Here is a 27,900-nt window from a genome sequence, read left to right on the forward strand (position 1 = left end):
AAAAAGACCCCAAGAATAAGTATAGCATATTTGTCAAATATGCTTTATGAAATGAAAATTGCCTCTATTTAACAAAAAGCCTCAAATACAAAATGAAGTTTGCTTAAGGACTCACTTGTCAGACATACATAAAAAATAATAAAAAATATTTTTTATATATTTTTAAATGTTTCATTTATAATTTTGCTCAAGCCGGCTCTGCTCTCCTGCACAATCTTAGCTGCTAGACAGAAGCTTTCTATGCATACCGCTCCTTCTATTGTATAAATATCTGAAATAAAGCAATACAAATAACCCTAAAACTCATTCAACCGCTAGTCTCCTTAAGATTCAATGGTGTTAAGCCTTGTGCTATATTCAGAACAGCAAGTCTTAGTTATGGCCATTGCATTCACTATCTGTTCTGGAATCAAGATTGTCCATAAATATTGGAAGACTTAGAGGACTCATGGAATTTTGTGACTAGTCAACACTTGAATTCATGCCCAAAGTCATCCTTCGATTCAACAATCGAGGCTAATTTTAGACCAGAAGAACACCGGTACTACAGAATTGAACCACGGAGTTATGATAGTAGGGATCAATTGGCATTTAACAAGGAAGATTATATAACTCAAAATAAAAAAATGCTTTATTTATTTATTTTATACAAGAAGCCAATCATATCAAACCTAAGAGAGCACAAGGCATGGATTTTTCAAAACTAAGTGAAGTCAGGTGAGAATTTTCGCACCAAGACCATTCTCGATAGGGGGAACTCCGTAAGTAGATAATTTTTCCACTGCTCGATTGTTGAAGATGATATTGAACCGTAAAAGGAATGATATGGTGCAGATATCACCCTATCTCTTCCAACTTCTAACTCTTCAAATGAGGGCATCTCTGCGATCACATGAACCCCACATTCTTTCACTGCATTATATGTGTTGGTCAATTTCACAGAGAGTTCAAATTCCTCATCTCCGCCATGTTCTTCCATTTCCATCTCACTTATACTTACGTATCTTATCCAACCTCCACGACGCACAAAGCTTGCCAGCTCTAAGGATTTAAACAATTGAATACCGTTGCTTTTATTTTTATAGTAAGCTCACCATCCATGATACTGACATTTTCTAAAGAAAACCAAAGAACCAAGCCCTGGAAAACTGGAGGGACATGAAATGATAATGAAGATCCTTCTCCATGGAAGCTCAACCAACTTGGCATCGTACCACCATCGAAGTGAATCTGATACCCGTAACCACCATTGCGCAATGCCTGTAGATAAATTGATTTTAAAGAATGCTGAAATTTTAGACACTACGCGCGCGCACGTATGTATGTGTCAGTGTTTATGTGTGTGCAAGATAGACGAAGACAGTACCTCAACAAAACTCTTCTTACTGCTATTTGACAAGTCGCAGCAGCCACTAGAGAAGATAACCCAACCATGGTTACTTAGACCTTCCATGCCCTGAATCTCTATTAAGTTTCCGCACCCTTCTAGAGACAGAATTGGATTTGTTTTTGACTGGATTGGCAGACATACTCTTTTCATTGACCTACAAGAATCTGCATACAATTTCTCTAAACTTGAGGGAAGCTCTGAAATTGATACAAGATTGCTGCAATTCTGAACTCTCAAATGCTGCAGCTTAGTAAGGACGCTGATGCCAGAAGGCAGACTGAGGAATTTGTTTCCCGATAGATTCAATTCTTGGAGAGAGGACAAACCTCCAAAATAGACACAATTAGTTGCGCTTTCAGACAAACCATAATTAGCAAGTTTAAGACGTTTCACTGATCTCCAATCAATGAAAGAAGTTGGCAAGAAAGGTTGCACTCTTAAAACACTTGCTGAAATCCATGTTGAAATTGGTGAAGGACAAGATGTAGATGATAGTGAGTCCTGATTGAAATTGGATACACGCAATGACAACTTCCTCACATGCTTTAAATGTCCAATTGAAGAGAGAAATTGCTCATTCTGAATTTCATCGGCTAGAAGCTCAGTTAAGGATTCAATATCACCCATCCGCTCCGGTAATTTATCAAGTTGTGAACACCCCGAAATATTCAAACTTTCAAGAGACTTTACATCACAAATGCTTTCGGGAAGAATCTTTATCCTCCAACATCCTTTCAGATTCAATAAAACAAGGCTCTTTAAATGTCCAACAGATTGATGCACCTCAACTAAACTCGAGCAACCTTCAAGCATTAGTTTTTCTAGGCTTGAGCTGTGTAAGTTCGGTGTTTTAATAAGATGTTTTGAATGACTGAGATTAAGAATTTTCAACTTGTTGAGAATCTGTCAGGTCAGTGAGAAAAATAATAAGAAGACTAATCATAAAAATGGCAACTTGAAAATATAAATTGTATCAAGGATAAATTTTGGAGGATTGTAGCATGTTTCGCACCTTTTTCTCCTTCCATAATTCTTTAATGTTATTATACTGCATATCAAGAACAACTAAGTTGTCCAACATCAAATCGGATGGAAAAGATTTCAAAGGGCATTCGAGCCAACAAATCCATATCAACTCTTCAGAAAGCAGTTTGAAAGGTCCAGTGAGATGTACTCCATTGATTTGGAGTAACTTCAAGAATCTCATCTTTGTAAATGATCCTGTGCTAAGTGATTTATCTTCTGATGCTCTGGCATCCAATGCTAGACCCTCTACCACTTCCGTTCCCTAAAACACCAACAAAATTCAATAGAACTTCCAAGTGATTGTATGCAAGAAGTTGAAAATAAAGATAAACTTGCATGATTTTGCTTTTGTGTAAGCATTTAGTTATTACCATATGCTTGTTGAGTACATTCCATGCATCCTCACGTTGCCAAATTCGGCTGCGTTTTCCAGGGTGGCCAGGTGACTCTTTATGAATGATGTCCCTTCCCATGTCTCGTAATAGATCATGCATGCTTATCTTTCCAAAAGCATCAACTTTAATCAGAGACCTTTCACTCAGAGTTCCCAAATCATCTTCTGGATTGTAACCACAACGGGCTTCTAGTACTTTTGCTACATATTCTTTATTTCTACCAATAAAAAAGCATGCAATATCAAGAAATGTATTTTGGAGTTGATGGTCATCCAGTGAATCAAAACTTATTCTAAGTTTTTTCTGAATTTCACGGTTTGGAATTTTTCTCAATTTGTCAATTAGACATTTCCATCTAGCTCTGTTTTTCCCGGGCAAACAAGAACCTAAAACCTCAAGGGCTAAAGGAAGTCCTCCACAGTAATCAACCACATCATTCGAAAGCTCAACATAATCTTTTGCTGGCTTGGTGTCCCCAAAGGCATGCCAACTGAAAAGTTGAAGGGACTCATCTCGTTTCAATTCCTCAACCCGATATGTTCGATCCACTTTAAGAAGCAAGTGTTCATCTTTAGTCGTGATTATTACTCTACTTCCGGGACCAAACCAACTTCGCTCTCCCATCAAAGCATTTAGTTGGTTCTGATGAGCCACATCATCAACAACAACAAGAACTCTTTTGTGACAAATTCGTTCTTTGATCAGAACCATTCCTCTAACAACATTACTGATGTTAACAGTATTTTGTTTTAAAATATCATGAAGAAGTTGTTCTTGTAAAAGAACCAGACCATTAGATTGTTCTGATGTTTCATTGATATTCGAAAGGAAACAACTTCCTTCGAATCTATAGCAGAATTGGTTAAATACAACTTTTGCTATACTTGTCTTTCCTATTCCTGGCATCCCATGTATGCCCACAATGCGAACCTCATCTGTTGCAGTACTTAGGAAGTCACTAATAGCAAGGACAAGGGGATCAATTCCTACTAGGTGAGTGGCAACATTTATGTACTTGGGATCCAATTTATTCAACACATCCTTGACAATCTCTTGGATCAATTTTGATTCGTGCCTGTCCATAGACAAAAGCAAGTCATTAATAGAGAGGCAATTAAACCTCCTAAGAAAATATTTTATTGTTTCATATGGTAAAATTTAATGTATGATTACTCCGTAAATGTGTGCAGGTGAATCTTGGAGAGAAAAGGCATACCCATTTTCCATATCATTGAGATTCCATCCAGATAGGTTTCCAGCCTCCTCAAGAGCTTTTCTCCACTCCTTCACCTTCTCTGTAAAAGCCTCTTCATGTCTATGAAATGCTTTTGCAAAACTGCCTGTCTGTTTTCTCACTTCTGAAGGATCAATGTCATAGAATATAGGAAGAACAATCTAATCAGTTTTTCTATTTTTGCTCTCAAGAATCTCTACAAGTTCATTAAGACACCATCTAGAAGAAGCATATCCTTTTGAGAAGACCACTACAGATATCTTTGATTCTTGAATTGCCTTGTGAAGATGTTTGGAGATTTCTTCTCCTCTAGGAATTTCATTCTGATCTCGAAAAGTGTGGATTCCTGCTTGGACAAAGGCAGTATATAGATGATCTGTAAAAGTCTTGCGATTATCTTCTCCTCTAAAACTCAGAAATACATCGTAGGCCCCTTTTGGTCTAGAGCCAGAAGACTCTGGCTCTGTCATGGCAGCTGCAGATATTAAGGCACAATTAATTAGCAGTGATCTACTAATAAAATGGATGGAAGGAACTTAACTGAATGATGCAAACATAAAAGCTTTGGCAATCAGTAGCATCAATCGCAAAGGTTGCCTACCTCTATAAGGTGCTTGTGAGTTGATCGGATTCCACCAACTTGGTGACTGTAATGATCAAATTAGCAGCAGTCGGAAAGGTTAGCTGAAGATAAATTACTGAGGGCTGAAGGTTAGTGGAGGCAATACTCCAAAAAAGTAAGGAAGCATCTGTTATCCAATCGGATATTGTTCAGAGAAAGAAAATGCTTTCTTGCAAATTATAAAAAAAAAAAAAAAGTGATAATTATCAAAGATAGAGTTCCTTTAGCCGCGTGTTGATCAATATTGAGTGGTAACGATTGATGATTGAGTACAGTTACTGCTTGAGCATCTAACAGTTATCTTGGGGACTGTAGCAGTGTCGAACGTTGAAAACAAAATAAAATGTGTGGTGTATTTTATCAACCGTGTTGTTCTGGCAGCATCAACATCAAATAGCATGATTTTCCACACGGCAAACTACTAAGACCCTGGCTCTCACATTCCACTTCCATGCAATTGGCTGCGTCCATCTCTCAGACGTGATGTTTGGTCTGCGGGTCTAATCCCATACTGTCAAAAATCAAATGGTATTAAATTTCCACGAACCTTTTTTCAAAGCCCTGGGTTCTTTTCTTCCAAAGAAGACATTGACTAGGTGACGATCCACATATAAATAAAAAAATATTTAGTATTTGGTATAATAATTAATTAATATGATAATGTTTTTGAAGTTTTTTTTTCTTAATCCGAAGGATTTCATGTTTATAATAGAAATTTTAAATACATGCAAAAACAGTTTTAATTAAAGGATTCAAAGACTTTCCGATGATAAATTTAGTATTTTTATGAAAAATATATTAAATAAATAAAAAAAATCTTTAAAATCAAGAATAAAAATATTTATTTTTGAATTTTAAGTTTATTAAAATTCTGAAATCTAAATATTTTTATCTTAAAATATATATCAAATTATTTTAATAATTTTTTCATAAATATATATCCTTAACAACATTTCTTACAAAGTTACTATTCTTGATCATGACATGTAACAAATTAAATTGTTTCATCGAAACTTTTGGAAACTATATTATTTTGCTAGTATTTAAGGGGGGAAAAGCAGTGCTAATTTTTTTATAAAAAAAAAATCTCCCCGAACGCACTGAAGTCTGAAGTGACTTTGGATCAATTACTGCTACGAGTCTGAATTCTCCTTTCAAAAACCAAAATCCCTACACATCACAACCGATAAGAGGGTAAAGGAAAGAGAGTTGCTAGAAGCCTAGAGCCTGGCCTAGCTTGAAAACGACGAGAGCGAAATTGTATGTTTTCTTCACAAGTACTCGTGAGGATCGAGTAAGGAGGAGTACATGCCAGCAAAATGGGTGCTCGTTCCAATTTTAAAAGGATCGAACATGAACGTTTGGTAATTACAGCTGTAAGGAGCGATTGACACTTGACAGTATATTATTACTCCCCAGCTTTTATTTTATTTTCAACTCAGCTTTTTGGAGCATGCTCCTCCTGCTTTTGGTCTCGGATGCATGGCCTCTTAGATCTCTCAATACTCCTTCCCATCTCCTCCCCTGCCAACACGACATTTGCAGGCCACACAGGTGGAGTTAATGATTCCAGGCTATTCAGCAAAATTAATACTAGAATATATTCCCAGCAAAGCTTTATGGATAATAACAGGACATGTATGAACGGTCGGCGTCGAGAAGATGTTGATGTAATTTATAAAAAAATAAAAAAATAAAAAATATATATTTTACATTAGAAAGAAACATTTTCTTCTAGTATTTATAAATATAAATTTTTACTATGTAGTAAATTAAGTTAGGATAGAAAATTAATACTAGAATATATTCCCAGCAAAGCTTTATGGATAATAACAGGACATGTATGAACGGTCGGCGTAGAGAAGATGTTGATGTAATTTATAAATAAATAAAAAAATAAAAAATATCTATTTTACATTAGAAAGAAACATTTTCTTCTAATATTTATAAATATAAATTTTTATTATGTAGTAAATTAAGTTAGGACAGAAGAACTTTTTTGTTTGGCTTCCTAATATTATTATATGAATATTTATAATATTAAAAGATGCCATTTGAAATTTAAAACTTAATATGTCAGTGAAATTAATTCATCCTTAAATTAATTTTCATAATTAATTTTGATATTTATAACTGTTGAGATAAAAATAAATGACAGCTATTCAGTTTAATTTAAAATATAACTATTTTATCAACAGTTATACTGTTTCATCGTTATGTTTCAAGTTTATAAAAACTTGTTACTGTACAGAAAGCAAAAACACAATAAATACATATATTCTTTTCTTAATCTTATCTTCTCATTCTTTTAGAGGTTTAGAGAACTTAATGGTATTCTGAAATTATTGTCTCTATATAAAATAAATAAACATTTTAAAAAAAAATGTTTTTACATCTCTAAACCAACTCCATATTTTTTTTCATCCTAAATATTTATGTCAGAAGAAACTCCTGTTGTTTAGGAAATCAAAAGGCAAAGAAACGTTGTCACTCTTGAGCCACAAAGCAGAAAAGCAAGCATGAACTGCTCTCCATTCAACTTCAATGGGGGGAAATACAACTTGGTTGGTTCTAACAGTGTTAAAATGGTCGTCCCAAAATCACCCCTTGAAACAAGTTCAACAGGAAAGACGATATCGCCAAGCATCGACACATTGCATAAGCGATAAAATCAACAAACATCATCCCGCCCTTGTTCTAATTCGAAGCAATAAAGTTTAAGGTTCATGAGCATTAACTCGTTGACTATATAGACAATATTCAACAAAGATCAGACCACAATTGGATCTAATTTGATGCAATAAAGTTTAAAGGTTCATGACATTTGCTTTAGATTTGACATCACCTTTGCTAGACAAAGTAGATAAAAAAGAGAACAGCAGGATTTTTATCAAGGTGAAAGGACGTGCAATTTCAAAAAAGTTATGTTCAAACAAAGACAGCCGACACCACCCCACCATCATTAGAAGAGGAACACAATAATGCAAGATTGTGTCCCACGTAGTCATTTGATGATTAAGTTTTTTTCTCTAGAATTAGCAATCTCCCTGGCTACCAATCTTCAGTTACAGCGTCAATTAGGTATACAACACTGTAAACTACTGCTATATGACGATGAGGAAAGCTTCCAAATTCAAGAATTGGTGGAAACCCAAAAAAAAAGGCGACAACCATAGGGCTCCACACGGACCACATCTCGACCTCTTACCAATCTGAGAAAAGAGTAAGCTCCACATGGATTGCAAACCAAAGCCCTCAAGATAAAATTCCATTTTCACAAAATCAGCAGGCTTGTGATTTTAGCAATTTTACTTGCATTTCCTTTTAAAAACTATGCAGTTGAGATAGCATGGGGACAAGCTCATCACTTGAAGGCCTATCTGCAGGCATATCTGATAGACAAACAACAGCAATTCTCACTGCCATGAGCATCTCATCTTCCTCAACTTCTTCCCCAAGAATACTCTTATCAAGCGCTTCCCTTGCCTCCCCTGCTTGCTGCAAATGCCGAAGCCAGGGACCCAAACTACCCCCACTAGCAGTTTCCCTAAAGAATGGATCGGTAGGGTCCCTCCCAGTTAACAAAACGCCCAATATCATCCCAAAGCTGAAAACATCACTTTTATCCGTATACCTATTAAAGTTGGAAGTATCGATCCATCTTCGTTATAACCACATCACAAAGTTCTAATTTAAAACAAGCATGCATCAAAAATAAAAGAAGAAAGCAACTATACATATCATAAACAAATTAAAGCTAAAGAACATGGCTAAGCAAAGATTCTAAAACACCAACCAGTTAGCATCAGGAAATCCCAATAAAAGCAGAACAGGTGGGGAACGGTAGACCTCTTAAAGAGCTTTAGCTACTTCTAAAGGTGCTTAGCTAACCCATTTGCTTCCCATTCGTTTATTGGCCAGATTAACTTCCACTTTAGTCAGATTACTCACCTTGTTTACCATCAAATAAAACAGCTGAAACTTCGAAGATACGAAAGAGAACCATGAAAAATGTTAAAAATCAATACAATTAGTTATCAGATTAGGAAGTTACCAAAAGAAACGCAATAATCAGAAACCATTAAGATGCAGAGACCAAGGCAGTTATGAAGATGGCGCGAACATGTATGATGTATCCCAATTACAAGTCATTGAATCGTATCATAATTGCCGCAAAATAGAAATGCAGCAAAAAAAAAGAATTTCGTGTACCTGCAATTTTGGAAACACTCGGGAGCGCTATATCCAGATGTAGCTCTATCCAGATTAGGCGTAAGCTTAGCCAGTCCAAAATCAGCCAACCTTGGTTCAAACTCAGCATCCAAAATCACATTCCTAGGCTTCAAATTATAATGCAAAATCTGAGGGACACAATCAAAATGAAGATACCTAAGCCCTTTGATAACCCCAACGGCAATCCGAAGTCGAACTTCCCACCCGAGCTGCAACTCATTCTCTCTCACTCTGTTCATTGCATCTTCAAGACTCCCAGTTGGCACACAATCATAAACCAAAGAGAACCTATCTGGTTCGCGAACATAAGCCCTTAAACTCATCAGATTCCGATGTCTCAAACTAGCTAGCATTTCCAGCTCCTGCTGTATCCTTCTCTTTACTGACTTGCTCTGCCTCTCCGGGGAGCCAATCTCAAATGGCTCAAACCTCTTGACAGCAATGGTTAGCCCATTGTCCAGTACAGTCCTGTAATACTTTCCATTGGAGCTTGAACCTAGCAACTGATTCTCATTTTCAAGAGCTGATTGAAGACTTTTAGGAGTGATTTTTGGAGAAAATATAACCGGGCCTTTGAGAATTGGAGTTCTCTTCATGTACCGGACCAGGAAACGGACTACAAAAGCAAAAACAACGGCTCCTGTCAATCCAGTCAAGACTCCTAAAAAGATGCTTACAAGTATTCTTTTGAGTCCATTCTTGGAATGGGTTGGTGTAGAAGGAAATGGAGGTGTGACTTTACTACTTTCTTGGCATTGTACAGTTGTGTAGTATAAGCAAAGAATGAACAGAAAAAGCAGTGAAGATGTGTCTTTGTTGTTGCTAATTTGAGTACTGTATCTTCTTTTCCCCATTAGGACCTAAAAAGCCTCCAAACCTCCCACGAGACCCTATAAATGATACCACAAGCTCAACAAAATCTCCACAGCACACGCCTTCGAAACTCTTTATAACTCAAGATTTTAGCTCAAACCCAAGAATCATTATTATAAAGCTTCAGTCTTTAGCATTCTCTAGGACATAAACACTAACAAGCTTGAAAAGGAGAACCCCCAGAGTTTCAAAAGGACCAGTTCCCTGCACCAAATTTGATTAGAGAACTTTTTTAAGTGCTGGAAACGATGGAATACTATGAGATGAAAATCAAATCTCGACTCAAAATCTTCACCAGAAAGAAACGAAGAATCATAACGTCAATTATTCCTATTTTTTCAGTGAATTTCATTCTAAAAATAGTGCACATCGGTTACTAGCCTCAAAACACACCACATTTCACCAAAGAAAAGGCCTTCAACGAACCCCAGAACACAAAAACATCAGAAATGATAGAATCTTCGCCTCTTTGTAATAGAGGAGGGACAGATCGTCTTCTCTGACTACCTCGAGAACAAGTTTTTTTACAAAAAAAAAAATATATACCCTCAACAATGTGTGTACTGATAAACTACCTTACAAGTAGCAGGTGGAGAAACAAAAGAGAGCTAAGCGACTACTAACTAATACTGTCTCACAAAAAAAACAAAAAAAGGCCCACTCTGTGTGTGTGTGTGTGTGGGGGTGTCTATCTCTCTATTTACTTTCTTACAAATGAGAGGGGGGGTATCTCTCTATCTTTCATTTGTTTCTCTTTCTCAGGAGGACAAAACTTCCCTTCCCGCCTTTCAGAAGACCAGACAGAGTGGGGTCCATTGCCACGTAAGTAGATGCATACTCGTGTCCCTGTCACGAGGCCGAAAGCGAAACATCGAACTCTGTGTTTGAGTGTGAGAGCCAGAGCCAGAGCCAGAGCCAGAGCCACAGCGTAAAAGAGGAGTTAATTTGGTGATGAGATCTGGACCGTTGATTTGGGGTGGACGAAACACCACGAGAAATTGTGATTGCGGGGGGGGGGGGGGGTTGATTATTAAACAATGCTGTCGTGGGGATTAGTAATGTCTGAGCATAATTTGCTTTTCCCTGTTGTTGTTTCTTAATTTTATTTTTCTTTTTTGGCATAATTATTGCCTAGGTGAGTGATGCTACATGAAATTCTATGTTCGTAAATCATTAATGCTTCGTTTTATAAAGAATTTATTGATTGATTTTGGTCAAATCAGAGATCTCAGTGCAAAACCCAATTCAAATTACGTTAGCAAAATCACCTTTTGCATCCTTTTATTTGTAGCAAATGGTCATTTTATCCGTGTTAAACTTTAGCACCAAAATTGTTAAGAAGTCAGTTAACTTTTACGGGCGTCTGTCTTTCCAAAGACAAAACCGATGCAGACATGTTTTAAAATATACTAATTATATTTGAATGGTTTTTGAATTTGACCTAACATCAACTTGTTGTGAGAGCAAAAGTTATAATGCAACACTCTTACCTTATGCATATAAAAAAAAAATGAATAATATAAAATTACAATGAAATTAGTCAATTTTTCAAAGAGTATACAAATTCAATTAAAAATATAATATGAGAATCACTCAATTATAAAATAAAAATATCGATTTCTTTATTAAAAATAGTTTTTTTAAAAAAATATCTTTATACAAGAGTATTTATCCTATAAAAAATCTTAAGTCTAATAGAATATTTCTAATGAATATGAATAAACTTAATAAATAATAATAATCCAATGAACTCAAATTTAAATAAAGATCTTAATATCTCTAAAATACATAATAATAACTAAAAGATAAATAAAATAATAGTTCAACTAATTTAAATAAGACTAAAGTTGTTTTTATAAACTGCTGGTAAAATCAAAGCCCAGATTCAAACCCATATATCACTAGAAATATATGAATGTCTAATTTTTAATGGAATTGAAATCGCATTAAAATTTCTTTTGTAGCTTCAATTATGACTCAAATAGTAGCAATATGTTAAGATTGATATATTTGAATCTTTTTATTCCAATATTTTTATAATGTCTAAATGTTCACCTATAAGCCCTTCTTGAACATAATTAAATTAATCTTCTTGAATATAATTAAATTAATCAAGGCTTGTACTTCATTATTTAATATCTTCTTAAAGTTCATCTTATCATGTGTTTAGAATTTGGAGTTGAATGATTCTAAAGTGAAGAAATAGAAAGATTTGATTGATGCCTTTCTCAAACAATATGGGTTCAAATTAGAAGTAACTATAAACAAGATTGGCCTTCAAATAATAATATAAAAATAAATAAACAATGAGTTAACTATAGAATATGTTCTAAGGTTATGTGAAGTGATAACTTTAACCTCCCTTCTTTTTCTATCCAAAAAGAAGCTTACATTCATATTTAATGGCATTTTAAAGGTTACATATTATGAGTGCTTGATTGAGAACTCTGTAACTAATTTTATGGATGTCGCGTACACAACAGAAAAAGTTAAGCAAGGCTTAAAATTAAAAAAGATCAAAGATCCAACAATAAAATTTGGTGCAATATTGAAAGATGAATTAAAAAAATAACTTTTAAGTTGTAAATCCTGACCTTCAAGATGATCACTCTATAAACCCATCATATTTGATTACAAAATAATCCTGTTTATTTTCATTTATTTATGAGGATTTTGAAAGATGAATCCTTTTATTTTCATTTGTGAGGATCCCAAGATGATCCCTGGTATTTTTTTTTGAAAGGGATATTTTTATTTGTGAGGATCCCTTTCAAAAAAAAAATACAAAGCTTTCTTTTCATGTGATATCTCTTTCAATTCTTTAAAAACTTATCATATAAAATCAAAGAAAAAATGAATTTTTCTATGTCTTGTAAGTATTATAAAGAGGAGACGGGACGATTGTTATAACCAGGGATGGAGCCAAAAAACCTTTTTAGAAGAGGCCAAGGTTAGGAAAATTCTTTTAGAGGGGCCAAATCTTAAATTTTACTAGTTTTGGCTCTAAAATTTTAAGTTGTTTAGAGGAAAGCCAGGAGATTTTTTTTAATAGGAGCTCAAGCCCTGCCAGCCTCCTAGCTCTCCCCCTGGTCATAATCCATTTTTAACTCTTTATTTTTTAAAAATATATTTGAAAAAAAAAATTTAATTAAAAAGTGAAATGGTGATCAAGAAAAAAGAAAGAACAAGATAAATGTGAGAGGTTAAGTTCATCTCTAAAACAACTTAAGGATAAAGAAGAGATGAGATGAGGAGATTGAAATATAAAATACAAGAAAAAATAAGGTAAAGATAGAACAAAGAATTTGGGATTCTCTAGTTAGTAGAGAATGGATTATAAATAGGCCAGAGAATCTTGGATTAAAAAATAAAGAAAAATCAGATAAAAAAATTAGATGAGTCTGGGAGAAATTTCACAAGAGAAAAACAAAGAGACATAGAAAAAACTAGGGGGAGAAATTAAAAAAAAAAAACCAGGAGGAGAAAAATCAAGAGAAAAAAAAAAAAGGAAGGAAAACATTTCTGTAAAAAAAAACAGAGAGAACCAAATTATTTTCTGCAAAAGAATCTCGCCCAAATTCAGTTGCCATCCTTTTACCAGCCCTGAAATCTGAGGAAAGCAGCGGCGAAGTAATCAACGTCAATCCAGACACCTCCACATCAGTTGATCCTCCTTGCCCATCGACAAAACATGGCACAGACAAGCTTTAGCGCCGATTAAACTAGTAAAGAGAGAGGAAGAATGACCAAAGCTTTTTGAGTCTATGTCTTCTATTTTAGACGATGTTGAATAGCACCGTTAGTGCAGAAAGGTGGAAGAATTTTTTTTGCAAATATTTGTTTAGAATTTTTTTTATATGCTAGATACATTACCCCATCGTAGCAAGTGAATTCGAGCCAGGTAACAATGATTCTAAAAAGGCTCATTATGTGCGAGTATAGCTTTCAGTAGAGGTGATTATTTTTTGTTCGATTTGATTTTTATAAAAAAAATAATCAAACTAAAATTTGTTTTAAAAATCAAAACTGGTTCAAATTGACCGGTTTTGATTCGATTTTTTTGGACAAAAACCGGTTCAAACCGGTTTGGCTTGGTTTTTTAATTTGGCTCGGTTTTTTTCTGGTTTGGCTTGGTTTTTTTTAGTTTGGGTTCGGTTCGATTTTTTCGATTTCAGACTTATAAAACCAAAACCGAACCGGTTGGTTTTTTTAAAATTTTAATCGGTTTTTTTTTACGGCTTGATTTTTTCAATTTTCTCGGTTTAATCAGTATTTTGATTTTTTTACTCACCCATAACCTCCAGGCTTTTTTTGGTGTAATTAAATAATTGAGCACTATCATCCTTTTAGATTCAATTCTTTAATGTTAAAAGTGAGAATTTGAACCTTGTTGAGATGCATAAGTTCCAAATCATTGTCTTGTCTTATATTTATTGATCATTTATCTTCAAAAAAAGATACATTAGTTTAGGTAAATATTTAGTGAGAGCATAATAGGTATTTTTTATAAAACAAACAAACAAACAACAATACAATTGACCTTAGGTAGAATGTGTAGAGTAATTATCACATTTTCTATTATATAATTAGCCCTTTTACCTAAAATTCTAAAAACCAATTAGAGTTTTAGGTTACCATAAAATTAGATGACAACTTTTATTTTTTATTTTACCCTTACTTCTTCAAGATATCCTAAGTGATAAAAGGCATCGACCATTTCTATAGGAATTCATAGTGTTATTTTAATTTTTAATATTTTTCTTTTGGTTTTTGATATTTTTTTTCCTCCTCGATTAAATCTTTTTGTTGCCAGATCAAATCTTTATTTTTTTTTACAAACACAAATGGTCGCTCTGAATTTCATGCAAAAAATTCATTTTAGACCCCGTATTTTTTTTTGACTACCTTTTCAATCCCTTTAGTTTCTATAATTTTATTTTTGATCTATAACTTCATTATATTTTATTTTTGTCCTCTGATTTGAGAGAGGAGAGAGAAAATTGCTAAAAAACAGGTAAAAAAATAAAAAGTTGTTAATTGAACCTTTTTTTTACCATAAAAAACATGAACCCTGGTATCAATAAGTTTCATTTTAATAGAGGAGTTTTATTGAGGTGTTGTTTGATCCTTATCTTGCTAGAAAAAAAAAATATTATGGTTGAGAAATATATTTTTTGGTTTAATTTTGTATTTTAAAACCGATTTAGAAAAAAATTTACTTGATAAATTGATTTATTGAGAAGTTAAAGATATTTATTAAGTGTTTTGAGATCAAAATAACTTGAAAGTGGATTTTTATCTCAAACTAATCAAACCTTAATTTTTCAGCTGCCTTTTAGGTGGCTAGAATTTGAGGAATCAAATGAAGTATCATCAGCTATGTTTTTTAAATAGAGACATTAATAAAAAGAGTCAACCACATGGGTTTGACCTGTTGTATTTTTTTATTTATTAGATTTACATTTAAATGCACTAAAAAAACCTTGATATGATATTTCAATTATTATTGTATTTTTTTTCATGGTTCTCTTATAATGTTTTAGGTTTTTATGAGGATGTTCGCAATTTGTTTTCAATTATTACATATCTAATATGAAAAAAAAACAAGTTTATAAATATTCAGTTTGTTTTTTTTTAATTTCTAGTGGATTTTTGACATAATTTCATCATGTTTATTTTTGTTTTATATAGAATACTTGGGGTTTGTTTTAATTTTTTTTGTTCTGGTTTGTTTTAAATCATGACGGATTTTTTTAAAGAAAAACAGTGATTGCAATCAAATAACATATTTTTGATAAAACAATCAAGAGAGATGTGTTAATAAATGAATGAGGTTTAGATTGGAGGGATTCATTTTTTATACTATTTCAAATGAGTTAAATTACAAAAAAAAAAACCCCTTTATTTTTATTTTCACAACTTTTTATTAAAAAACATGGCAAAGCAAATAAAGCAAATTAATAAGATAACAGGGTTTTAATAGAAGAATTTTTTTATATATCCTTATCACAAATCATCTCTGGTTTTTTTTTTTTTTTTTGTAGTCTTATTGCTTCCGAGTAAGAACCAATGAAAAAATGTGTTATTTTATGAGAAACTATATTGATAAGAAAAGCATGAATTATGCAAGAAAATTACTTTTTTCATTGGAGTTGAAATTATTGTTTTTCTGAAGAAAAAAACAATTTTATTATTGTATATATCCTAACATGTATATTTTTCTAGATTAACATTTATTAACACATAATTCTCTAGCAACTTTTCAGCACAATAAAGATTTTTCTTTGACGGTTAAGAACACGTTGCTAACGTTTATATCTTTTTATAGCATTGTAAGAAAAATTGAAAAAAAGATTGACCCGTTGGTATCGCTAGCAAGCTGACAAAGGCCAAAATTGAGATGAAAAGGCACAAAAGGAGACATCAGCAAGTTATGTCATGTACTTGATCTGGAAGCAGTTGATCAATGGATTAAATTATGACAGTAATGATAATGAAATGCAGAAGTACAAATAGTGAAGAAAAAATTAACAAAAAGGTATTAAATGAAATGCAGTCAATTTAATGTAGCATTTCTGTAGTTTCTTAGTTGCTAGTATTAGACCATACTCTTTGGAGGTTTCTCTGTTGCATACTGAACAAAATCCAGGGAACTGTCTTTGAAGGGTCTAATATTTTTACTACAAATCTTGAGCTCGGGGGTGATTAGAAATGTAATAGAAATATTTTTTAAAAATATTTTTTTATTTATAAATGTATTAAAATAATATAATTTTATTTTTAAATTTTATTTTTAATATCTACATATTAAAATGATGCAAAAATACTAAAAAAAATAATTCAAAGCAAAAGCAATTCAAATCTTAATGAAAAGCAGGTTTAATCTCAATACCAAATATTCTTTAAGCGTGTTTAAGAATATAGTAATAATTACTTTCAAAATATTTTTATTTTAAAAATACATCAAAATAATTTTTTTAAATTTATTTTTAATATAACAATATAAAAATACTAATAAAAAATTTAAAGTAAAAATAAATTTAAAATTTTTTTAATAAAAAAAAATTAAAATAAAAACAGATAGAAACTCATCTACTAGTGAAGGTAAACATTCTAATCAAACAAACTGCTAGGACACTAGTAAATGGCTATTTTGACCCAACTGGTCTATGTACGTGGGTTGCCTGGAATCTGGAGACGTGACAGGGCAACACGTGCTTTGAGGGAAGCTTTTGAGGAAACTGATTTCCTTTCCTCTTCTTTGGTTGACTGCATGCATCAGTTGTTATTTAATTCTACGAAGAAGACATCGGAGGAAAGAAAGAAAGCTTCACTGAATTCTTTCATATTTTTTTACCTTATACGGTTTTTTTTTTTTTTTGTGGCGCAAACTTGCAATCAGAGTTGTAGCCACAAGAAAGCTCTCACTAGAATAAACCAATGTACAAATACACAGTGGCCTGACCTAAACCCTCTCAACTCCACCACAAAAGTAACAAAACAAGCTGATTAAACAAAACACATTACAGAACCTTTCCTTCTTCACCAGGGGGGCATTACCAATACAAGCTTGAGCAGCTAATTTTGCAGAGATGCCCCTGGGGCAGGCATGCCAACCTACCACTCTACTCTATTTCAAACACTGCTTACATCTTCAATGGAGAACCAGCTCTTAGACTTGCAAAATACACTTACCAAAAAAGCATAATATCAAAGCCAATTTATGTTCAATTCTCCAGCTTCATTGTAATCACCAATTAAATATTAAATATATTACTATTTCGAGCATGTCAGCCATTAGAGTCTGATAATAGAGCAAGGACCTCACTCTCATCAAATTTGGACTCTACCGCAAGCTCAAGTGGGGTTTTATCTTTGCCATTGACAGCACGTGGATCTGCTCCCCTGCAAATGCATTAGGACCATTTAATAGAGCATTTCATGGATGTTAATATCTTTTGTTTTGCTTGAGGGGGGCATATGAGGAGGGGGGGATGGACGGAGCCATGAGGATATTAATGACGATAAACAGGAAACCGTGTGCACAGCACATGCCTAATGTAATCATGACCATCGTGAATCAGTAAAATTCACCTTGTGAGGAGCATTTTTGCAAGTCCAGCTCTGCCTCTAAGAATACAACGGTGGAGTGGCGTCTGACCTCCCGAATCAGTTGAATTTATATTTGCACCATACTGTAAGAGAAGTTCTAGCATGCCAATGTCAGCAGTTTCACAAGCGATGTGAAGCAAGGTACACCCATCTACATCCTCCAAGGTCTGGCCTTCAGTTGTACCTGGAAAGTTTAAAGAGATGGTCGAAGACCTATCCACCGAATTCCCTGTTGAGTAGCTAGAGCAGCAATCGTCAGGGTTGGCCAGCTCTTGCAATAGCATTGTTTTAGCAAGTGTCAGGGAAGAGCTACAAGATGCTTGCTCATACACAGCACTGACATCTGCTTCGTGATTAACAATAAGCCAGTATACAGCCTTCTTGTCATTAGCACGAACAGCTTCCCAGATTTGTTGTGCCACTGACCGAGTATTTTGGTGGTCTCTTGGCTTGCGAACAAATGCCTTTTCTGCATACTGTCATCCAACGGAAACAAAGATTTCATCTCCAACATGTCCACGTCAGTTTAAAAAATCAAGCAAATATCTCCATAATAATAAAGAGAAAAAAACCATGAGCAATTGTCTGCAACTAAACAAAAAGAGATTCTAAGAGTGAAAAATAAGGACAGAGTTTATTAGTTCAACCTTTGCATGGATAAACTTCTCCTTTATTGATATAGAGTCAGCAGGATTGGGTTTGCTGATGAAAAGCAGCTGTGGTTTATCCGACTTGAATGAGCTTCATCAGCAGAACATTCATGAATATTAGCAACATCTAATAAAACTAAATATGTATAGCTTGAGATAAAAAGGAATATTTAATTCGATCAAGATTAGGTCATTTACCCTGAGGGGATGAGTTCAGCCTGCAAGGCACTTCTTGACTGCAATAATTCCTCCCAGACTGAGTTAGCAAAGGCATTTCCGAGAGACTGGAACAAACTTATGACCGAAGGCTCCCACACCTTGACATCAAGTGTAAGTGACCTTACCTGCAATTACATTCAACAGAAGATTAAGAGTCTGACAGATAAACAGGCAGTACTAATATCACTACTAGGTCTGGGATTTAATAATGGACATAACCAGAACACCTCCAAGAACAGTATCGTCCATAACAATTAACATATACCCAAACATAAAGCAGCTTTGCCAATTTATTTCCAGACAAAGAAAAAGGAGATAGATGCTTAGGCCCAGCATAATAGGACAATCTTCTGGTGGTTGATAAAAAGAAAAGTGAAAAACAGTAGCACTTAAGAAGTTGATCAAGTTATGCTAAAACCTGTCCACCTAGCAAATATCCTTCAGGCTCCTGAGTGTGGTTTGAATGAAAGGAACCAAGCGCAAACTGCCTATTTTATTTAATGATTATTCTAACTGCTCAAAGTAGATTTCATAGATACTGGTCTACATTGCTGTCCAATAGATGTTTGATACCACCCATATTCTTGCAACATTAACAGCATAATATATATTAAGAAATATGGTTCAAAAAGCAACGCTGTGAAAACATCAAATAATTAAAACTTGGAAACAATTTTACCTTTGATATATGCACACCAAGATTACGGTGAACACCAGAACATTCAATGCAAACAAGAACTCCAAGATTTAAAGATGCCCAATCTGGTTCAGGGGCACCACAATCAGCACATTTATCATTTCCACAAACTCTTTGCAACACATCAATCGGCTTCTCTGCACTGGCTCGCTGCTGTTGTGAACTTCTCAATGCTCGTTCATGTAAAGCAGCAAGGCTCCTCTCAGATGTATATTCATCGACAGCAGAAGGATCAAAATCAGTACTTTCAAATGAACTACTCTCACTGGCAGACCGATGATGACCGCTTCCCAGGGGACTAGCCGAGAGACACTGAAATTTAACAAAACTACACATAAAAAATTCTATGATAATTAAATGTCAATAATGCTCAGAATAATTACCCTCTCAGGTGCTTGAGAGCTAAGTAGTGAAGCAATAACCCCAGTTATCTTTTCAATCCAATCCATTTGATCCAGTGCACTCTCTGCCTGCACTGACAAGCATAAATAAGCATTGTTAAGAATCTATTGCAGAAAAGAACCCTCAATTACACGTCATCTTATCCATCCCCGCCAGAAATCAACGATGGAGATTGTATTTCAAATGCGAGGTAGCTTTTACAGAAGTCGCAGATACAAGATACATTCCACATCATACCTGCAATGTGTAGTTCTTTGTTGGTGAAATGATCCTGAAGCAAAATCGCAGATCTGACTGATCAGCATCAACTTTGATTGTTGATGTAAGAAGGTTCACGGTGTGATGTGCGACAGACTTTTCATCATGCACTCCACCATGATAGTGAGAAGAAAGCCACCGACCCAACAATCCAGATCCAAGCTCAGAGCTATTCCTTTGACCAGAAAGTTGACCCCCAGAACCCTAAAAGAACATATCAAGCATGATGATAAAAACCCAAAGTATCAAGAACAGAATGAACTTCAAGCACTCTGCATTATTTTTCACATAAATTACTCACAGAAGGTTTGCTGCACTGTTTGCGATAGTAATAAAGCATTCCTCGGTTATCGAGAACAAAAAATCTTCTTTTCCAGTCACCTCTCAAGCTAGAGGATCGTTTTGACAGATAACCTTGTCTAATAGTTTGAACCTGAAAGTTTGCTTATTGTTTTAGAAGATTTGCATGGGAAAAAATTGGTCCGTAAAAGAAGTTCCCTCACAGGCATAGGAACTCTAAATACCTTCCCCTTTGCAGCAGATTGCATAACAGCCTCTATCATTTTGTGTGAACTTCTACCAATGGCTTGTATACCATCTCCATTTGGAGATCCATTAGAACCATTGGAAGACCATCTACTCTCACGATCAATCTGCCTCTTGTACTCTTGCATCCTCTCATTGAGAGCTGCCTGCTCATAGTTAGACCTTTCTCTTGATTGTTGAGCATAAGTCAAAACCTACAAAACAAGAAGTGGTGTTGTGTTTCCATAAGTCAAATATGCAAAAGCCTTAATACCATTCCTTTTGTTTTGTATTAATATTTATCCAAATATTTATGATTGGCCTCATAATTTTCTGTTCTTTTTTCTTCTTTTTTTTACCACTGTACTTGTCATGTGGCCATGTTTAATCCAGACCTTATAGCTAGACATACAATACTAATGACACATAGTAACTTCAGAAACGTTAGAAATTAATCAAATCAATTAATACCCATCAAACAAATTTAAGCACATAAATGCAAGTTGAATACTTGGATATTGGCTAGGCATTGAGACAACCAACACTGCTGAAGTTTTGCCTCTGTACACATCCTCGTACTTGTTAATCTACTAACATTTACTTATATTGAACAGAGCCTCTTGCTGTGGGGGGTTTCCACACTAACCTTCCTCACCATTCCAACATTCCAAAAGCTCTAATTTCCATACGAGCACAAGATTTTCGAGCTTCTAGGTTTGTCAGAGCTCATATTATTGTTGGTTGCTCCTGAGAAATGCCATCCACGGTGCTATGGTATTTAGGCCACTTTGCTGGACTGTTCATCCACAGGCCCACCCTATGGGATGCAAAGGGGAGGCCAATTGTTGACCAAGAAACTCTGATACATCTCCTTTCATTACCCTCCCTCATCAGTCCTTGCTTAAAAGGCTTAGTCACTTGATGGCTAAAATCCAATGGAGCACTTTTGAATTACATACCTAAATCCCCTTCTACTCTTTTTTTGGTTTCTCTCAAATTATAGGAAATGTATGAACAAAACACAGTTTTCCTTAGCAAAATAATCAGATTTTATGTATTTTGAATATAATGACACAATTATTGGAAGAGTTTGCACTGTAATCCATAAAAATACATAATAATAATAATAATAATAATAATAAACCTGATGAATGTATGGCTCCATTTGATGCAAAAGCTCATAGCCCTACAAGCAACGAAGGTTTCTCTTGAGCATATGTAAGTATGATAGAAATTAAAGCATGTTCACAAAGTACAGAAGTGCCACCATGTGTCCTACCTGTTTGAAGTAACGTAGATGAGCATCCATTGTCCCACTGACTGCTTCCAAAAATTCGAACCTCTTTTTTGCTTCAACATTAGAAATAGCAGTTACCTGGATGGAGTGAACAGATTATAAAACCCAAGTTCTTGAAATATCAAAGACTAAATGCTAATATTAACTATACTATTTTAAAAGAAAAGAGAGAGAGAGAGAGAGATGCAGTGCCTAGTTTGGATTTTACTTACTAAATTAAAGCGAGCTTGCTCAAATGCAGCCCTTGCATTATGAAGCTCCTGGTATATATCAAAACTCGATTAGAAATATAAAATGGAGGATGTTCAAGATATCAGAACCGTAGATAAGAACTGCAGATGTATCAAAGTTCATAGTACCTCCTCTAAAAGAGTAGCTATATCAGACCTCGTGCCTTTCCTCAGTGACAGAAACTTCTCACGAGCCTGTCGCATGCATGAACATCAACCATAAACAAAAAAAATTTTGCAAAAATTAAAATGTGGAACTTTCAAGACACCATCAAGCTACATTCTATATATTCCCCCTATTATCAATGGACTCTCATTTTTAAACAACTCAACAATTGCCAAACTCTAGTTATAGTGCATCTGCAAGTCATTAGAAGTTGCATGCTATAAATTAATGCAACATCCATCCTATTGTGGATACTGCATAACTCAATTTCCAATTCCACAGCACAAGGTCCTATATGTGACATGCCAAACCAAGTAGAGCTTCGGAACTACAAAGTCCAATTATCTTTGGATAATTAAAACCTCATCCTCCAAAGGGACACAAGGAAATATATACAATATACATTTCAATTTTTTTATGCGTGATGCAGAAGGTTTCATCTCAATTCCATTTGACATATTAAAATTTGTCAGCCTAAAGTTGTTCAATTCACTTGCATTCTGTGCTTGACTTCAATTACCTTTGAAGGTAATAAAGAAGAAAGGATATTGTTCTAGCTAGGGATAATACTAAAATTAACTGCAGCATAATTGGAATAGCTATGATTTCCTTAGACTTAACAAAGACCATTATAGGTTCATCCCAACGTTTCTGACATGTAGTCTACTTCAAAATTAATAATACTAGAAATCTAGAACAACTATTATTCTGTCAAATGCTAAAAGTTCATTCAATCATGCAAGAAATGGCTTCCACCAGAATGGAAAATTATTAAGAATCTTAAAATGAGGGAAGTACCTGGTCGTAAAGAAGGCTAGCCTTGTCAAAACGCTTCCTTGCTTCCTGAATCAAGAGAAGATTTTTAAAGTAGCAGTTAAAAAAACATTAATGAATTAGAGAACATTGAAGTGTAAAGACACATAAAATGACCATCTAGGAAGATCTTCAGACCAGAATTATGAAAACAAATTTGCAATTCTTGCAACAGGGAAACCATAAACCTCCTTAGGGATCTCACACTAATCAATATTAAAAGAAAAAAGTTGGAGAGAGAAGAGCAGAAAGTTGATGGATACTAATAAATCTATCCTATCTGGTACAGTATTTATATTACAAAATAAGGAAGAAACAAATCATGTCACATCTTTGCAAATTTATATTTTGCATGAGTTGCATGACATTCATTGACATTTGACCATCATAAGTCAGACAAGAAATGCCATTTGGCAAAATTCTGTACCTTCACCTCATGCAAATCAATGTTGACATATTGTAGTAATCTGTCATTCAGCATGTGCTCAACCTGAAAAGAAAAGGGAACGTTGCTTAGGTCACACCAGAGAACAAAACATTATTTTTCTAAATAAAAGCAAGAAAATGATCCTGTTCTCCAAATAAGCTCAATAAATGTCAACTATCATTATCAAAACTCTGTTTTCTATGCAGCATGGGTTCAAATACTCTATTCGAGCACAAGATCATTAGATGTCTATGCTTTGTCTGGCTTATTATCTAAGACTTACATTAGCGTGAAGTTTCCTACGAGATTTTATCCTCAAGAATAATTTCTATGAATGATCTTATTGTACTACACTATTTGAAATGTTATGTAAAAAGATGTCATTTTTCAAGGGCTCAATTGGGTTGTAACGGAAAAGAAGTGGGACCTGTAAGCAATAGTCTTGCCTTTGACAACAAACTTCTGCATATGAACATAAGTGCAGGAGTTGGAGCACAAGTGCCACAATTTTTTAAGTTCAATCAACTCAGCTTAAGCAATAACAATAAGAACAAAATCACTTCCAAATGTTGGGGTGTTAATGTGTGTCAAGCATTCAAAGCAATAAATCAAAAAATTACCTGGGATCGGAGAACTTCCTTGTATGTCCCAATTTCTCTCAAGGCTATGGTGAATTTGGTCATAACAGGGCCTGCATTAGCAAACAGATGTTCAATCAATAATCTCAATAAACAGACTTAAAATTCCAATACTATACACATTGAATTAACTAATATCTTTAATTTCATATAATGTTGAATTCAACTACCAAGATTAACCACAGACAATTTATACATGAGATTTTTTAGAAAAATAAATATTTTTCTATTATTTATTATGATGTTTTTCTAGTTTTTTCTCATTGGAAGAGAATATTTTTCCTAGTTTATTTTTTCCTATTCAGTATTATTATTGGGGTTCCCTAGTTTTCTTTATAAAGAGTTGTAATAGCCTTTTGGCAGGTAGAAACAGATGATTAAAAATTGAATATTTTGGTTGTCTCCCGTACTTATGGTGTTTTGGTATTTTAAAGTTTTGACTTCTAACAAACCTCTTATCCTTCGCTCCTGTCTGTCAATTGGTATCAGAGTCCAACGATCCTTAATGGTTATTTTGCTTTGTGTGTGGGAGGGGATGAGGATGTTCCCTCAAGGAAAAAAATTCAGAAACTAGTAAGTTGTTTTCGTCTAAGTCAGTTGTTGTCATTCGAAATCCTAATGGTGGAGCCAACGATAAGACAACCTGCACAAAGGTGTTGTGCTAGAGACATATGATGGGGTAGCCTAACACCCTATGCACAAAAGGATATTCTTGATGAAAGACAATTTTTAACCTCAAGGACAAGTTCCTTCCAAGCCTAGGAGACTGATATATAAGTATTTTTAGGAAAATAGATTTTTCTATTATTTATTATGATGCTTTTCTAAAAAATATTTCTTATTTGAAGGGAATTTTTTTCCTAGTTTATTTTTTTCCTATTCAGTATTATAATATTATTAATGTTTTCTAGTTTTTTCTATATAAAATGTTGCAATAGCCTTTTAGCAAGTGGAGACGTAGATGAAAAAAATTTGAATATTTTGGTTGTCTCCCTATACTTTGTAATGTTCTTGGTTTGTGAGAGTTTTGACTTGTAACAAACCCTTATCCTCCACTCCCGTCTGCATCACCAATTTCAACATCCTACAAATTGAAATGGTACTGCATTTGATAGGTAACGAAAATCAAGCAACTAAGAAGAAACAATTTTGGTGCTTACAACTCTCCAATGACAACAGAAAATAATTTTAATCCTCGTCTAAGACAACTTATAAACATAATTTCCAATAAAATTACCTCCAAAAGCCAAACTAATAGGATCATTATGCCCTCCACCAAAAGTTTCTAAAGCACTGGCAAAACCAATGTCCCCATCATATGCCTCTCCAAGCCCTTCACTGCAAGTGAGTAAAAAAATGGCACAAAGGTAAATTCTTCACAAACTCAATGCCCATGACATAGCTAAGCCAGAGAAAGAAAAACAATGCAACTGCATATAATGCCAAACAGATGGGTGTTTTAACTAACCAGAATATTGAGCAAACTTAACCATCTTAAAAAATATACATTGATGTAACAGTTGTTTATCTTTAAGTCAGGAGTCCTTTTGAGAAATTTCAGTATTTAGGATACTATGAAGTATGAGAAAAGAAACTCAGTTTCAGGCTTCACCTATGAATTTGCATTTTTAATTTAGGGAATCATATCATGCACTTCTGTCTATATCTAAATAATTGGGTTATAAAGCAAGAAAATCACGTTCTTAAATCCTGAGCCCTGTAATGCACAGCTCCTTCTATCCCAGTCCACATGCAATAGTGCAACTAAAACTGAAAGAGTAGGGGGTAGTGTGCAAATACTCAAGTGATTGTCAACAGCTACTAGCTTATTACAGTGTCAACAGTTCTACAAATTAACATGCATGAGACAAAAACAGCAGGCCTGCATTTACAGAGAGAAATTCAAGCTTGCTGGCAGATAATTAACTATCAAATTTTGTCTAAAAGAATGACAAGATTTCTTTTCATTATAATATCATCATACGAGGAAATTCAAGCAAAAAACACAAAAAAAAGAATGACAAGCCAAGATGAACTATAAAAGGCTTTCCATGTTTTTCCAAATTGTATCTTTCACTGATTGGCAACAACAAAACAGTAATATACAAGGCTACAAGGAAATTCTAACCACGTCCTGGTGGAATAGAAAACTTCAATTCCCTAAAGATTTAGAATACTACGACTAGAAGCTTTTCTCTATATAATGTCAACCAAAGTAAAAACCAATACATAGATACATACGTATATTTTCTACATCCTTTGTAGAACTTTAAACTTCTCTCCCTCAATGATTCGGCATCTTCTTCCAGTGATTGCATCTGTTCCACAAAAGAAATGATCAAGAGCCCATTAAACTATGGAACAGGCAAATTGTTACGAATAAATTTGATCAGGAAAAAATAAATATTTCAGAGTGAGAAAAAAAAAAGTTAAGTATAGACGGGAGACATGTGATAGTAGCGATTGAAAGGCTGAACTATTAATGCAGATCTAATTTCTCCTAAAAAATTGACAAATTACCAAAACATTTCAAGTACAAACCTCACATGATCATATCCATTCCACAAGTAAAATTTCCTTTTCTAAAACAACAACAAATAATCAATCCGCTTTCATTTAACTCCAAATTCCTTACATAGATAACCCAGTCATTAACAAAACAAATAAATTAAACGTTCTGATTTATTTCCTAAACAGAATATTAAAGCAACGGAAAGAAATCAAAGAAAAGAAGAAATAACGTCACTAGTGCATGTAGCTGGAAATTTTATTTCCTCACCTCTCAACAATCAATGAACAAAGCTTCAATTCCTTACAAAACCAAGCAGAGACAGAGAGAAGGCAAGAGTACTGACCTGCTTGCGAAACATAGGAGAGTCATCGAGCTTTGTGAAATGCATCTTTGAAACCTTGATTCTTCGAGATTAACTCTAATTACCATTCCAACAAATGCTCGATCGAACCAAATATCATCACAGCTGAACTGAGATATTGCCTTCTTTCACTCCGATCCCAATCACCACTTCGTGAGATAAAAAATACTAATCAACCACTTTTGAGAGCTGTTATTTTCATATAAGATTTTTATTTATATATGGGTTTGTATATTCTAGTTGTTTTTAAGAACCCTAGGAGAGTGAACAAAAAAGGAAGAAAGAAACCCTAGAAGAGGCAAGAAAACATGAGATGGGTGCGTGTTTAAGGAAGTCTTGGAAATTGAGTGGATCGATTAAGCCACTTCATTCATTCATTAAAACCTGGAATTGTCGAACGGACAGACACACACAATCAACAGCGCAAAAGCATAGATAAAAGAGTTTTAACACACCGAGAGAGACAGGGAGACAGAGAGAGAGACTTTCTTCTTCTTCTTTTTATTTATTTTTGTTTTCGGTTTCTTTTTATTTTTCTTTTGGCCAAATTGGGACTTTGCTTTTCAGTTTTGCGAGCCAAATTTAGTGGAAAGATGGCGATTTTAGCAGAGTTCGAGGATTGATAAATCCCACTAAACAACGTCGTTTCAATCTTCAAATCCAACGGTGTCGTTTAATAGCTACCATTCCATTTGATTATTAGAGTAATCAGGAACGGTCTGAGAGCTACTGACAGTGGTCACCTTTACACGGTAAGAAATGAACAAGGAAGCCCAGTTCCACCAACGCTCTTACAGGAGCGTGTGTGTTTGTCAACGGA

General features: G+C 34.3%; 3 protein-coding genes across 5 annotated transcripts; all 3 read right to left on the reverse strand.

The window, feature by feature from the left end:
* Positions 1–584: 584 nt before the first annotated feature.
* LOC18094492 (disease resistance protein RUN1) lies at positions 585–5,153 on the reverse strand. Its single transcript, XM_052446815.1, is given in 7 exon segments — positions 585–1,039; positions 1,127–1,260; positions 1,387–2,293; positions 2,403–2,678; positions 2,788–3,886; positions 4,028–4,520; positions 5,033–5,153. Coding segments are annotated over 7 exon segments (3,351 nt in total). The 5' UTR covers positions 5,139–5,153; the 3' UTR covers positions 585–703.
* Positions 5,154–5,785: 632 nt separating this feature from the next.
* Positions 5,786–10,500, reverse strand: LOC7491429 (inactive leucine-rich repeat receptor-like protein kinase CORYNE). Of its 2 annotated transcripts, none has more exons than XM_024585776.2 (2): positions 8,880–10,500; positions 5,786–6,191 (listed from the first exon to the last, which is right to left on the reverse strand). In XM_024585776.2, exons 1-2 carry the CDS (start codon positions 9,752–9,754, stop codon positions 6,167–6,169), a joined length of 900 nt encoding a protein of 299 aa, XP_024441544.2. In that variant the 5' UTR covers positions 9,755–10,500; the 3' UTR covers positions 5,786–6,166. The 2 variants fall into 2 exon arrangements, with proteins under 2 accessions (XP_024441544.2, XP_002299349.2); XM_002299313.4 differs by lacking the exon at positions 5,786–6,191 and adding an exon at positions 7,427–8,301 and having other exon boundaries at positions 8,880–10,490.
* Positions 10,501–17,177: 6,677 nt separating this feature from the next.
* On the reverse strand, positions 17,178–27,664 carry LOC7491430 (ADP-ribosylation factor GTPase-activating protein AGD3). Of its 2 annotated transcripts, none has more exons than XM_052452693.1 (19): positions 27,063–27,664; positions 26,449–26,525; positions 25,445–25,545; positions 24,190–24,260; positions 23,576–23,632; positions 23,128–23,172; positions 22,293–22,358; positions 22,146–22,193; positions 21,916–22,011; positions 21,781–21,822; positions 20,636–20,851; positions 20,413–20,544; positions 20,091–20,315; positions 19,835–19,921; positions 19,434–19,763; positions 18,734–18,879; positions 18,533–18,626; positions 17,868–18,361; positions 17,178–17,678 (listed from the first exon to the last, which is right to left on the reverse strand). In XM_052452693.1, the coding sequence occupies exons 1-19, from the start codon at positions 27,105–27,107 to the stop codon at positions 17,564–17,566; spliced, it is 2,487 nt and encodes an 828-aa protein (XP_052308653.1). In that variant the 5' UTR covers positions 27,108–27,664; the 3' UTR covers positions 17,178–17,563. The 2 variants fall into 2 exon arrangements, with proteins under 2 accessions (XP_052308653.1, XP_002299350.3); XM_002299314.4 differs by having other exon boundaries at positions 23,570–23,632.
* Positions 27,665–27,900: the final 236 nt, after the last annotated feature.

The sequence above is a fragment of the Populus trichocarpa genome, chromosome 1 (assembly GCF_000002775.5).
Source record: "Populus trichocarpa isolate Nisqually-1 chromosome 1, P.trichocarpa_v4.1, whole genome shotgun sequence".
NCBI lineage: Eukaryota > Viridiplantae > Streptophyta > Magnoliopsida > Malpighiales > Salicaceae > Populus > Populus trichocarpa.

Excerpts from the sequence above, each read along its gene's own strand:
- LOC7491429 (XM_002299313.4), bottom strand. The coding sequence starts at position 9,754 with ATGGGGAAAAGAAGATACAGTACTCAAATTAGCAACAACAAAGACACA. Across the intron at positions 8,302-8,879 it reads GAGTGTTTCCAAAATTGCAG|GTATACGGATAAAAGTGATG; the intron begins GTACACGAAATT and ends CAACTTTAATAG.
- LOC7491430 (XM_002299314.4), bottom strand. The coding sequence starts at position 27,107 with ATGCATTTCACAAAGCTCGATGACTCTCCTATGTTTCGCAAGCAG. Across the intron at positions 21,823-21,915 it reads ATCTACGTTACTTCAAACAG|GGCTATGAGCTTTTGCATCA; the intron begins GTAGGACACATG and ends CGTTGCTTGTAG. Across the intron at positions 19,764-19,834 it reads GCTCTCAAGCACCTGAGAGG|TGTCTCTCGGCTAGTCCCCT; the intron begins GTAATTATTCTG and ends GTTAAATTTCAG.